Source organism: Triturus cristatus, chromosome 8 (assembly GCF_964204655.1).
Source record: "Triturus cristatus chromosome 8, aTriCri1.1, whole genome shotgun sequence".
Classification (NCBI taxonomy): Eukaryota; Metazoa; Chordata; class Amphibia; order Caudata; family Salamandridae; genus Triturus; species Triturus cristatus.
The window spans coordinates 42,252,945-42,266,652 of record NC_140591.1 but is presented as its reverse complement, the minus strand read 5'-3'; the positions used below and the strand labels follow the sequence as shown (position 1 = coordinate 42,266,652).

The 13,708-nt window shown below is 53.7% G+C and overlaps 3 protein-coding genes across 3 annotated transcripts in view; all 3 read right to left on the bottom strand.

The window, feature by feature from the left end:
* LOC146799947 (uncharacterized) overlaps positions 1 to 8,731 on the bottom strand; it is a 19,434-nt gene extending 10,703 nt beyond the window's left edge. Inside the window, exons 1-2 of the mRNA XM_085620860.1 lie at positions 7,899 to 8,731; positions 7,764 to 7,786 (exon numbers count right to left, since the gene is read on the bottom strand). Of these exons, the coding sequence (XP_085476986.1) occupies positions 7,764 to 7,786; positions 7,899 to 8,206 (331 nt within the window). The 5' untranslated portion in view covers positions 8,207 to 8,731. The remainder of the gene's footprint in view (positions 1 to 7,763; positions 7,787 to 7,898) is intronic.
* Positions 8,732 to 10,784: 2,053 nt separating this feature from the next.
* On the bottom strand, positions 10,785 to 11,957 carry LOC146799946 (histone H3). The gene has a single exon (XM_085620859.1). It carries the CDS (start codon positions 11,199 to 11,201, stop codon positions 10,791 to 10,793), a length of 411 nt encoding a protein of 136 aa, XP_085476985.1. The 5' UTR covers positions 11,202 to 11,957; the 3' UTR covers positions 10,785 to 10,790.
* Positions 11,911 to 12,851, bottom strand: LOC146799945 (histone H1.3-like). The gene has a single exon (XM_085620857.1). It carries the CDS (start codon positions 12,606 to 12,608, stop codon positions 11,958 to 11,960), a length of 651 nt encoding a protein of 216 aa, XP_085476983.1. The 5' UTR covers positions 12,609 to 12,851; the 3' UTR covers positions 11,911 to 11,957.
* Between the last annotated feature and the right edge of the window lie 857 nt (positions 12,852 to 13,708).

Below are 13,708 nucleotides of genomic sequence, written 5' to 3'. Positions count from 1 at the left end.
GAAACAAACCCAAGGCCTTGCAGGCCTTGTTCTGATACTGTAAATGAGTTAAATACACTTTCCTGAGTAAGTGAAGTGTTTTATTTTCACACTTTCATCCAGGGGTGAACCCTGATATCTCACCCTGCGCGGAGCTCCATAACCCTGGGTAGAAGTTGCGACTTCATCCCCTTGAAGCCTAACACCTGCAAATGTCACCAGTATCAGTAAAACTGGAGTCTGGAGGCTGGAAACACACCCAAGGCATTGCAGGTCCTATTCTGATACTGTAAAGGAGTTAAATACACTTTAATGAGTATGTGAAGTGTTTTGTTTTCACACCACCAGCCAGGGGTGAACCCTGAATTCTCACCCTGAGCGGAGCTCCATAACCCTGGGTAGAAGGTGCGACTTCATCCCCTTGAAGCCTAACACCTGCAAACGTCACAAGCATCAGTAAAACTGGTGCCTGGGTGCTGGAAACACACCCAAGGCCTTGCAGGCCTTATCCTGATACTGTAAAGGAGTTAAATACACTTTCCTGAGTATGTGAAGTGTTTTGTTTTCACACCTTGAGCCAGGGGTGAACCCTGAAATCTAACCCTGCGCGGAGCTCCATGACCCTGGGTAGAAGGTGCGACTTCTTCCCCTTGAAGCCTAACACCTGCAAATGTCACCAGTATCAGTAAAACTGGTGACTGGAGGCTGGAAACACACCCAAGGCATTGCAGGCCCTATTCTGATACTGTAAAGGAGTGAAATACACTTTAATGAGTATGTGAAGTGATTTGTTTTCACACCTCCAGCCAAGGGTGAACCCTGAAATCTTACCCTGCGCGGAGCTCCATGACCCTGGGTAGAAGGTGCGACTTCATCCCCTTGAAGCATAACACCTCCAAGTGTCACAAGTATCAGTACAACTGGTGCCTGGAGGCTGGAAACAAACCCAAGGCCTTGCAGGCCTTGTTCTGATACTGTAAAGGAGTTAAATACACTTTCCTGAGTAAGTGAAGTGTTTTATTTTCACACTTCCATCCAGGGGTGAACCCTGAAATCTCACCCTGCGCGGAGCTCCATAACCCTGGGTAGAAGGTGCGACTTCATCCCCTTGAAGCCTAACACCTGCAAATGTCACAAGTATCAGTAAAACTGGTGCCTGGAGGCTGGAAACACACCCAAGGCCTTGCAGGCCTTATTGTGATACTGTAAAGCAGTTAAATACACTTTCCTGAGTATGTGAAGTGTTTTATTTTCACACCTCCAGCCAGGGGTGAATCCTGAAATCTTACCCTGCGCGAAGCTCCATGACCCTGGGTAGAAGGTGCGACTTCATCCCCTTGAAGCATAACACCTCCAAGTGTCACAAGTATCAGTACAACTGGTGCCTGGAGGCTGGAAACAAACCCAAGGCCTTGCAGGCCTTGTTCTGATACTGTAAATGAGTTAAATACACTTTCCTGAGTAAGTGAAGTGTTTTATTTTCACACTTCCATCCAGGGGTGAACCCTGAAATCTCACCCTGCGCGAAGCTCCATGACCCTGGGTAGAAGGTGCGACTTCATCCCCTTGAAGCCTAACACCTGCAAATGTCACAAGTATCAGTAAAACTGGTGCCAGGAGGCTGGAAGTAGGCCCAAGGCCTTGCAGGCCTTATTCTGATACTGTAAAGGAGCTAAATACACTTTCCTGAGTGTGTGAAGTGTTTTATTTTCACACCTCCAGCCAGGGGTGAAGCCTGAAATCTCACCCTGCGCGGAGCTCCATGACCCTGGGTAGAAGGTGCGACTTCATCCCCTTGAAGCCTAACACCTACAAATGTCACAAGTATCAGTAAAACTGGTGCCAGGAGGCTGGAAGTAGGCCCAAGGCCTTGCAGGCCTTATTCTGATACTGTAAAGCAGCTAAATACGCTTTCCTGAGTATGTGAAGTGTTTTATTTTCACACCTCCAGCCAGGGGTGAAGCCTGAAATCTCACCCTGCGCGGAGCTCCATAACCCTGGGTAGAAGGTGCGGCTTCATCCCCTTGAAGCCTAACACCTGCAAATGTCACAAGTATCAGTAAATCTGGTGCCAGGAGGCTGGAAGTAGGCCAAAGGCCTTGCAGGCCTTATTCTGATACTGTAAAGCAGCTAAATACGCTTTCCTGAGTATGTGAAGTGTTTTATTTTCACACTTCCATCCAGGGGTGAACCCTGAAATCTCACCCTGCGCGAAGCTCCATGACCCTGGGTAGAAGGTGCGACTTCATCCCCTTGAAGCCTAACACCTGCAAATGTCACAAGTATCAGTAAAACTGGTGCCAGGAGGCTGGAAGTAGGCCCAAGGCCTTGCAGGCCTTATTCTGATACTGTAAAGGAGCTAAATACACTTTCCTGAGTGTGTGAAGTGTTTTATTTTCACACCTCCAGCCAGGGGTGAAGCCTGAAATCTCACCCTGCGCGGAGCTCCATGACCCTGGGTAGAAGGTGCGACTTCATCCCCTTGAAGCCTAACACCTACAAATGTCACAAGTATCAGTAAAACTGGTGCCAGGAGGCTGGAAGTAGGCCCAAGGCCTTGCAGGCCTTATTCTGATACTGTAAAGCAGCTAAATACGCTTTCCTGAGTATGTGAAGTGATTTATTTTCACACCTCCAGCCAGGGGTGAAGCCTGAAATCTCACCCTGCGCGGAGCTCCATAACCCTGGGTAGAAGGTGCGGCTTCATCCCCTTGAAGCCTAACACCTGCAAATGTCACAAGTATCAGTAAATCTGGTGCCAGGAGGCTGGAAGTAGGCCAAAGGCCTTGCAGGCCTTATTCTGATACTGTAAAGCAGCTAAATACGCTTTCCTGAGTATGTGAAGTGTTTTATTTTCACACTTCCATCCAGGGGTGAACCCTGAAATCTCACCCTGCGCGGAGCTCCATAACCCTGGGTAGAAGGTGCGACTTCATCCCCTTGAAGCCTAACACCTACAAATGTCACAAGTATCAGTAAAACTGGTGCCAGGAGGCTGGAAGTAGGCCCAAGGCCTTGCAGGCCTTATTCTGATACTGTAAAGCAGCTAAATACACTTTCCTGAGTATGTGAAGTGTATATTTTTCACACCTCAAGCCTGGGGTGAACCCTGAAATCTCACCCTGCGCGGAGCTCCATGACCCTGGGTAGAAGGTGCGACTTCATCCCCTTGAAGCCTAACACCTGCAAATGTCACAAGTATCAGTAAAACTGGTGCCTGGAGGCTGGAAACACACCCAAGGCCTTGCAGGCCTTAATATGATACTGTAAAGCAGTTAAATACACTTTCCTGAGGATGTGAAGTGTTTTATTTTCACACCTCAAGCCTGGGGTGAAGCCAGAAATCTCACCCTGCGCGGAGCTCAATGACACTGGGTAGAAGGTGCGACTTCATCCCCTTGAAGCCTAACACCTGCAAATGTCACAAGTATCAGTAAAACTGGTGCCAGGACGCTGGAAGTAGGCCCAAGGCCTTGCAGGCCTTATTCTGATACTGTAAAGCAGCTAAATACAATTTCCTGAGTATGTGAAGTGTTTTATTTTCACACCTCCAGCCAGGGGTGAAGCCTGAAATCTCACCCTGCGCGGAGCTCCATGACGCTGGGTAGAAGGTGCGACTTCATCCCCTTGAAGCCTAACACCTGCAAATGTCACAAGTATCAGTAAAACTGGTGCCAGGAGGCTGGAAGTAGGCCCAAGGCCTTGCAGGCCTTATTCTGATACTGTAAAGGAGCTAAATATACTTTCCTGAGTATGTGAAGCTTTTATTTTCACACCTCAAGCATGGGGTGAACCCTGAAATCTCACCCTGCGCGGAGCTCCATAACCCTGGGTAGAAGGTGCGACTTGATCCCCTTGAAGCCCAACACCTGCAAATGTCACAAGTATCAGTAAAACTGGTGCCAGTAGGCTGGATGTAGGCCCAAGGCCTTGCAGGCCTTATTCTGATACTGTAAAGGAGCTAAATACACTTTCCTGAGTATGTGAAGTGTTTTATTTTCACACCTCAAGCCTGGGGTGAACCCTGAAATCTCACCCTGCGCGGAGCTCCATGACCCTGGGTAGAAGGTGCGACTTCACCCCCTTGAAGCCTAACACCTACAAATGTCACAAGTATCAGTAAATCTGGTGCCAGGAGGCTGGAAGTAGGCCCAAGGCCTTGCAGGCCTTATTCTGATACTGTAAAGCAGCTAAATACACTTTCCTGAGTATGTGAAGTGTTTTATTTTCACACCTCCAGCCTAGGGTGAAGCCTGAAACCTTACCCTGCGCGGAGCTCCATGACCCTGGGTAGAAGGTGCGACTTCATCCCCTTGAAGCCTAACACCTGCAAATGTCACAAGTATCAGTAAAACTGGTGCCAGGAGGCTGGAAGTAGGCCCAAGGCCTTGCAGGCCTTATTCTGATACTGTAAAGGAGCTAAATACACTTTCCTGAGTATGTGAAGTGTTTTATTTTCACACCTCCAGCCAGGGGTGAAGCCTGAAATCTCACCCTGCGCGGAGCTCCATGACCCTGGGTAGAAGGTGCGACTTCATCCCCTTGAAGCCTAACACCTACAAATGTCACAAGTATCAGTAAAACTGGTGCCAGGAGGCTGGAAGTAGGCCCAAGGCCTTGCAGGCCTTATTCCGATACTGTAAAGCAGCTAAATACACTTTCCTGAGTATGTGAAGTGTTTTATTTTCACACCTCCAGCCAGGGGTGAAGCCTGAAATCTCACCCTGCGCGGAGCTCCATGACCCTGGGTAGAAGGTGCGACTTCATCCCCTTGAAGCATAACACCTCCAAGTGTCACAAGTATCAGTAAAACTGGTGCCAGGAGGCTGGAAGTAGGCCCAAGGCCTTGCAGGCCTTATTCTGATACTGTAAAGCAGCTAAATACGCTTTCCTGAGTATGTGAAGTGTTTTATTTTCACACCTCCAGCCAGGGGGGAAGCCTGAAATCTCACCCTGCACGGAGCTCCATGACACTGGGTAGAAGGTGCGACTTCATCCCCTTGAAGCCTAACACCTACAAATGTCACAAGTATCAGTAAATCTGGTGCCAGGAGGCTGGAAGTAGGCCCAAGGCCTTGCAGGCCTTATTCTGATACTGTAAAGGAGCTAAATGTACTTTCCTGAGTATGTGAAGCTTTTATTTTCACACCTCAAGCATGGGGTGAACCCTGAAATCTCACCCTGCGCGGAGCTCCATAACCCTGGGTAGAAAGTGCGACTTGATCCCCTTGAAGCCCAACACCTGCAAATGTCACAAGTATCAGTAAAACTGGTGCCAGTAGGCTGGATGTAGGCCCAAGGCCTTGCAGGCCTTATTCTGATACTGTAAAGGAGCTAAATACACTTTCCTGAGTATGTGAAGTGTTTTATTTTCACACCTCAAGCCTGGGGTGAACCCTGAAATCTCACCCTGCGCGGAGCTCCATGACCCTGGGTAGAAGGTGCGACTTCATCCCCTTGAAGCCTAACACCTACAAATGTCACAAGTATCAGTAAATCTGGTGCCAGGAGGCTGGAAGTAGGCCCAAGGCCTTGTTCTGATACTGTAAAGGAGTTAAATACACTTTCATGAGTATGTGAAGTGTTTTGTTTTCACACCTTGAGCCAGGGGTGAACCCTGAAATCTAACCCTGCGCGGAGCTCCATGACCCTGGGTAGAAGGTGCGACTTCTTCCCCTTGAAGCCTAACACCTGCAAATGTCACCAGTATCAGTAAAACTGGTGTCTGGAGGCTGGAAACACACCCAAGGCATTGCAGGCCCTATTCTGATACTGTAAAGGAGTGAAATACACTTTACTGAGTATGTGAAGTGTTTTGTTTTCACACCTTGAGCCAGGGGTGAAGCCTGAAATCTCACCCTGCACGGAGCTCCATGACACTGGGTAGAAGGTGCGACTTCATCCCCTTGAAGCCTAACACCTACAAATGTCACAAGTATCAGTAAATCTGGTGCCAGGAGGCTGGAAGTAGGCCCAAGGCCTTGCAGGCCTTGTTCTGATACTGTAAAGGAGTTAAATACACTTTCCTGAGTATGTGAAGTGTTTTATTTTCACACTTCCATCCAGGGGTGAACCCTGAAATCTCACCCTGCGCGGAGCTCCATGACCCTGGGTAGAAGGTGAGACGTCATCCCCTTGAAGCCTAACACCTGCAAATGTCACAAGTATCAGTAAAACTGGTGCCAGGAGGCTGGAAGTAGGCCCAAGGCCTTGCAGGCCTTATTCTGATACTGTAAAGCAGCTAAATACACTTTCCTGAGTATGTGAAGTGTTTTATTTTCACACCTCCAGCCAGGGGTGAAGCCTGAAATCTCACCCTGTGCGGAGCTCCATGACCCTGGGTAGAAGGTGCGACTTCATCCCCTTGAAGCATAACACCTCCAAGTGTCACAAGGATCAGTACAACTGGTGCCTGGAGGCTGGAAACAAACCCAAGACCTTGCAGGCCTTGTTCTGATACTGTAAAGCAGCTAAATACACTTTCCTGATTATGTGAAGTGTTTTATCTTCACACCTGCAGCCAGGGGTGAACCCTGAAATCTCACCCTGCGCGGAGCTCCATAGCCCTGGGTAGAAGGAGATACTGTGTCCCCTTAAACCTGTAATTTTCAAAATGTCATAAAAAGAATAAATCAAGCGCCTGGAGGCTAGAAATGGGCCCGAGACACTGAAGTCTTGGATCTGATAATGTAAAGGGCTTTGTGTACCTTTTGAGTGAAGTTTTTTTTCCCACCTCCAGCCGAGGGTTAAATCCTGAAATATTACCCCAATCGAAGCTCCATAGCCCTGTGTAGAAAAAGTGACTTCGTCCCCTTGGACCTAAAATGTTAGTACTTTTTTTTTATTTTTGTATTAAACATTGTTAAAGGGGTGACTGGAGGCTAATAAAATGGACCAGATACTGTGAAGGACATTATTTCATTTTTGGGCGAAAAAAAAATAAAAAAATAAAAATATATGTATTATATTATTATTGCGATTTTTTTTTTTTATTGGGGCCCATCTCCAGCTAAGGGGGAAAACCTGAAATGTTACCCGAAGCGGAGCTCCATTGCCCTGGGTAGAAGTAGTGCCATGGTCCCCTTGAACCAAAATGCCAACAAAAGAATAAATAAATAAATTTAAAAAAAGTACTAAAACAGGTGCTTAGAGGCCCAGAGGGTCCCGAAATCGGTCACGATCGATCACAAAAAAAATGAGGATCCCACACCCCATGGCCCTGCATGGGAACTCTATTTTACTGACTATTAAGCCCCCACGGAGTGGGGGCTTACAGCGCCCGAGCGGGAGACAAAAGTTAGAGTTAGCGCGGCCGATCCGCCGCCCGGCCATCTGGTCGCTCAGCTCCGAGGGCCATCTGGTCGCGCAACTCGGCGACCAGATGGCCGGCCGCACTCCCGGCGCGGCTAACTCTAACCTTTGTCCCTCGTCCGTGTTCTGTAAACCCCCACTACGTGGGGGCTTAATAGTTGAGGGAGAAATGACCGGCCCTGGGCCGGGCCAAACTCGCCTTGGGTCCCCAGTACAGGGCTCTAGGATGGCGGGCCCCTGGGCCGGCCTATACCCGCCTTAGGTCCCCAGTTCAGGGCTCCAGGATGGCGGGCCCCTGGGCCGGGCTATACCCGCCTTAGGTGCCCAGTACAGGGCTTCAGGATAGCGGCCCCATGGGCTGGACTGGGATGAACGCGCCCCTGGACCCCCATGCCGGGGCTCCAGGAAGGCACCCTGGCCCCGGGACAGTGCCTTGCATGGCAGGGTGGCTGCGGAGAGTTCCCCTGATGCACCCCTCACTCGACCCGCTGTGGGCCTAGAAAGCAGCCCTAGCGCATAGACACAGCTCTCCCATGACATCGTGGTCGGCTCTTAAAAGAGCCTTTGGGTTTTGTTTTGTTTTTTCCGTGGGCAAACCGAGTGTTTACCCGCCGAATCCGTAGAGGGTGCGACCCTGACGCTTCAGGGCGTAGACCACATCCATGGCGGTGACGGTCTTCCTCTTGGCGTGCTCGGTGTAGGTGACGGCGTCCCGGATCACGTTCTCCAGGAAAACCTTCAACACCCCGCGGGTCTCCTCGTAGATGAGGCCGGAGATGCGCTTGACCCCGCCACGGCGCGCCAGGCGGCGAATGGCTGGCTTGGTGATGCCCTGGATGTTGTCCCGGAGCACCTTGCGGTGCCTCTTGGCGCCGCCTTTGCCGAGCCCCTTCCCTCCTTTACCGCGTCCAGACATGGTCTCCTGTCGGTGCTGTGACTGAGCAGAAATGAGGGCCGCGGCCCGCGGCGGCTGCTTATATGGAGGAGCTGTGCCGGACCAGCTAGGGCGCTGCAAGCGGCCCACGTGACTCAAAGGATGGCGAGGGAGCCCGCCCCGGACCGCCCTCTGCAGGGAGCGGGGGCTGGAGCGGCCGTTGCCGTTTGAAAAAGAGCGCGCTCCCAGCCGCCTCTTTGTCGTGGACTCTGCAGCTGCCGCCGGGGCATAGATCACAGTCAAGCACACACACACGCGCCTCCCTTCCCGGGCCCCCACTCGTCACCGCGGCCCGCCTAACCCTGGCGCTCGGTGCCCGCTCCCACCATGAACAGAAGGCTCTGAAAAGTGTTAATGGAGCAAACAGGTTAACGGCCTCGCCGGCAGCACCCAGCTGTGTGCGGCCGCCCGCCACCCCGTAACACTGTCCACATGTCACGCCCGGTTGTGGCAAGTCTGTAAACTGCCCCTATTAAAATGTACATTTTTTTTTTTTTTTTACAAAAACATTATTATTGTGGGCCTCAAGCTAGGTTTTGGGACGGGGGCAAGATCTACGTGTACGTCCGAGGGCTTGTGCATGCCCTCCTATGTAGCGACGGTGCGGGCGCTGCCGCAACTATGAAGCCGCCAGAGTAACACCTTGGCCACGGATACGCTCTTTGATGGAGTCTGTGGTTGGCCCTGAAAAGAGCCTTTGTGTTTAGGGTGCGTTTCCACGGTGGTCTGCGGGCCTTTACTTGCTTGCTTTGCCCCCTGCCTTGTGGCTCTCGGTTTTCTTGGGCAGCAGCACGGCCTGGATGTTGGGCAGGACTCCTCCCTGGGCGATGGTGACTCGGCCCAGCAGCTTGTTCAGCTCCTCGTCGTTGCGGATGGCCAGCTGGAGGTGTCTGGGGATGATGCGGGTCTTTTTGTTGTCCCGGGCCGCGTTGCCGGCCAGCTCCAGGATCTCAGCGGTCAGGTACTCCAGGACTGCAGCCAGATAGACTGGGGCACCGGCGCCCACCCTCTCGGCGTAGCTTCCCTTGCGGAGCAGCCTGTGCACACGGCCCACGGGGAACTGGAGCCCGGCTCTGGAAGAGCGTGTCTTGGCCTTAGCGCGGGCCTTTCCTCCTTGCTTTCCGCGTCCAGACATGGCGATCGATGCAGGGGCTCACTCACACAACAGAGAGAATAGTACTGCTGTTCTGCGGGACTCCGGCGATATAAAGACTTCGGGCGCTTCTGATTGGTTGACAGCTAGGCTCTGATAGTTCTTCTCATTGGAGGGAGGAGGGCTTCCTTTTCACCAATCAAAGTTCCAGTACCGCATTACAAAGGGAAGTGGGGGCCCTGCCTGAGCCTGCCAATGAGACGGGAGAGCAGAGAAGCAGCTACTTTACACGGCCAGCCTATAAATACAAGTGCCGGGCTCGCCTGCCTTATTTCTCTCGGCTCCACAGGAAGCGGTGCAGATTGTCGACCATGCCTGAACCAGCCAAGTCCGCGCCGGCTCCCAAGAAGGGCTCCAAGAAAGCGCTCTCCAAGCCGCCCAAGAAGGACGGGAAGAAGCGCAAGAGGAGCAGGAAGGAAAGCTATGCTATCTACATTTACAAAGTGATGAAGCAGGTGCACCCGGACACCGGCATCTCCTCCAAGGCCATGGGCATCATGAACTCCTTCGTGAACGACATCTTCGAGCGCATCGCCGGGGAGGCTTCCCGCCTGGCCCACTACAACTCGCGGCGCACCATCACCTCCCGGGAGATCCAGACCGCAGTGCGTCTGCTGCTGCCCGGAGAGCTGGCCAAGCACGCCGTGTCCGAGGGCACCAAGGCCGTCACCAAGTACACCAGCGCCAAGTAAGGCTTCGAGGCGCATCCCCAACTAACACAACGGCTCTTTTAAGGGCCACTCACGTCCTCCCCTAAGAGCTAATGTGCTTCATTTATGACCGGAGAAAGAAGTGTTTTAAACGGTAATGTTGAGCGCACAAGACCCGCTCTCACGGGGCTTGCTGCAGACCGAGGGACGATGGACCAGGCAACCCGTTTTAATAAGCATGTTTATATGAATGAGCCCTCTTTGGGACCAAGTGTCACACAAGCACTGTAATGTAACGATGACGTTAAATAAAGCCCACGCGGAACTCGCACGGCTGCCCCCGGGCTTATTGTTTCCTGCGACCAGTTTTAGTGTGTGCGGGTGTCACGTTGTGTTTGTACTTTAAGACCAGGGGCAACGGCTAACATCCGCCCCAGGGCAAAGGCTCCCGAAATCGGGACACATAAACCCGATGTACAGATGCCCCACAGCGCTGGCTTGTGACCAGCGGATCCCAGCACGACCCTCTACCCAAACAAAGCGCTTTATTAATTGAAGAGGTGGCTGTGCACACCGAGTGCTCGGATTTCCCAGTGCCGGTATAAGTTTCCCAGTGCCGGTATAAGTTACCCAGTACTCGGGGTACTCTCAGCCAGCCCACCCACCCACACCTGTAGAACATGGCAGATAAGAGAAGCTCGTAGGTGACAGGGTGGTGGCCCTTAAAAGAGCCGTTGTGGTGGTTGTTCGGGTCGGTGTCTCCTTAGGCCCTCTCGCCTCGGATACGACGGGCCAGCTGGATGTCCTTGGGCATGATGGTCACCCTCTTGGCGTGGATGGCGCACAGGTTGGTGTCCTCGAAGAGCCCGACCAGGTAGGCCTCGCTGGCCTCTTGCAGGGCCATGACGGCGGAGCTCTGGAAGCGCAGGTCGGTCTTGAAGTCCTGGGCGATCTCCCTCACCAAGCGCTGGAAGGGCAGCTTGCGGATGAGGAGCTCGGTGGACTTCTGGTAGCGGCGGATCTCGCGGAGAGCCACAGTGCCGGGTCGGTAGCGGTGAGGCTTCTTGACTCCACCGGTGGCAGGGGCGCTCTTGCGGGCAGCCTTGGTGGCCAGCTGCTTGCGAGGCGCTTTGCCGCCGGTGGACTTGCGGGCTGTCTGCTTGGTGCGGGCCATGGCGGGAGCGGTCTCTCTCAACGACGAGCGAGGAAGAATGGAGTTCGAGCAGGCAAGAGCCCTATTTATGCACTCGAAGACGGAGGGCTGCTCTGGTTGGCTGAAGCGACCGCCCCAGGTTTGAAAACAGCCCGCGGTGTGCAACGATTGGCTACTCAACCGGAGGCTGTAGCCTGCCTCTCCAATGAGCTGTGGAGAAAAAGACACCCTCCGATTGGACGATGTACGTTGGAGCCGAAGCCCGCGCTTCGGTCAACCTTTGTCTCCGTGTCCATCCACTCATTTGTAGTCACACGAACCACTCGCCCCCGATCAACTGGGCGAGGAGACCAGGATGTTTTAAGTGTACCGCCCTTGGTCACCCTGGAACACGCCGCCGTTGACTGCGCTCGATTTCACGTTCACAATCGTCTGCTTTATGCAGACACCACTTCGAGTCTGCCCGGATACAGTGAAAGCACCAAGGCACACGTTATCTCACATTTATTATAAACTGAGGTCTAATAACTCCCAGACCCCCTTCTTTCTTTGTTATAAAGATTCCAATCCACGCAGCACCAAAAGAGCCGTTCATATGACCAAGATCACACACGGCACTCGCGTGTGTAAAGGTGCGCTAGGGATTTACTGTGCCGTTTATTATTATTGAGAAGTGTGCACGCGGGGTGAAAGGGTGGGGGTGAACAAGCTCTCTTCTAGACCGGGTGGATGGCTCTTAAAAGAGCCGTTGTGTTTGCAGTGTCTCGGTGCAAGCCCTTACTTCTTCTTGGGCGCTGCCTTCTTGGGCTTGGCTGCTTTGGGCTTGGCTGCCTTGGGTTTGACTACCTTGGCAGGGCTTTTCTTGGCCACTTTGGGCTTCGCCGCCTTGGCTTTCGCTGGGCTCTTGGCAGCCTTCTTGGCGGGGGCAGCCTTGGGCTTCTTGGGGCTCTTTGCTGCCGCTGGCTTCTTGACCTTCTTAGGGCTCTTCTTGACCCCCGCGGGAGCCTTTTTGGGCTTCTTGGCAGCAGGGGCAGCTTTCTTGGCCGCTGGTTTCTTGGTCTTGGCGGCCGCCTTCTTGGCCGCCTTCTTGCCCTCCAGCTGCTTCTTGTTCACCTTGAAGGATCCGGAGGCCCCGGTGCCCTTCAGCTGGGCCAGGGCGCCTTTGCTGACCAGGCTCTTGACGGAGGCCTTGACCCGGCTCTTGTTCTTGTCCACATCGTAGCCCTCGGCGATCAGCCCCTTCTTCATGGCCGACAGGGAGACTCCCTTCCTCTCGGCAGAGGCGGTCACCACCTTCAAGATCAGATCGGCCACGCTGGGGCCGGAAGGCTTTTTGGCCTTGGAGGCCCCCGCTGTCTTCTTCTGCTGCTTCTTCTTGGGGGCGACCTCAGCGGGAGGCGCCGCGGCGGCTGGAGCGGTTTCGGCCATTGCAATGCAAGTCTCGGCGCGGGCGCTGTCACAGAACAGAAATGTCCCTCTCGGCCCGAGCCCCGTGAATATATACAGGGAGGAGCCAGCCTCTGATTGGTCGCGAGCAGACAGGGCTCTGCGAGGCACACTCGGCTCTCTGCTCCGAGCTGACTTTTGTGTTTCCTACCTTCCGATTATCCACGTTTTAAAGCACAATCAGTTAAACACGCGCTTCCACACATGTATGACCAGGAGCCCAGCTTCGGCCCTCTCCCGGGCCTGCCCCCGTTTCGGATCCACCCCTCGTCCCTGGCTTGTGATCCGCGGGGAGACGGCGCTCCCCCGACGGTGGACGCCTCCATGCCTGAAATCGCGGGCTCCCGGCCCCTTTTCCCCGGTCCACTCTCGCCTCCTGCGGCCGGGAGCGGCGGCCCGCGGGAGGGAGGGGGCTCCTGCAGGGAGCGGGCCCTGCGGCGTCACAGTGGGGCTGCGGGGGCCGCGGGGAGCGCGTTCTGGAACGGGCCGAAGTAACACAGGGCTCCGCCGGCCGAGCGCGGGGTGGAAACAATGCCAGGGAGCCCCCAGCCCGGCGCCTGCACCCTCGGCTGTGGCACCCACGGCTGGGGGGGGCGCAACCGGAGGCCTTTTACAAGCAGCGGGGCACGGCCCTGGCTCCGGCCTCGCATGCATCACCAGGCGGCCGTGTGCTGGCAGCTTCACATGCAGGCAGAGGGCATTCACTGCCGAGCGCCGAGCCAGAGGAGGCGGGCGCAGACTAAATAAAATAAATACAGTGACACAACGAAGGAAGGCGGCCGAGTTAGGCCTACATGTTTAAAAACACCCCAAGTGAGAGCAGAGGGTGGGAATGCACCTGAAATGGAGACCCCAGTACCGGCATGGAGGCACTCTACTGAGCTGATTTTTAAAGCTGGAGCTAGGTGTACGTCTGAGGTGACATCTGTAGACAGAGTGAGTTACTGTATGTCAGACGCTGAGCCTATGACCGGGGGGAGGCCCACTGCGGAACTGAATAGTACAGTACAGAGTGAGGCATGTGACTACAACTGTTCTACTGAGCCCTATCGCTGGAGTGGGGACCACTCCTGAATCCAATG

Bases quoted from the DNA above. Each gene is read 5' to 3' on its own strand.
- LOC146799946 (XM_085620859.1), bottom strand. From the start codon at position 11,201: ATGGCCCGCACCAAGCAGACAGCCCGCAAGTCCACCGGCGGCAAAGCG.
- LOC146799945 (XM_085620857.1), bottom strand. From the start codon at position 12,608: ATGGCCGAAACCGCTCCAGCCGCCGCGGCGCCTCCCGCTGAGGTCGCC.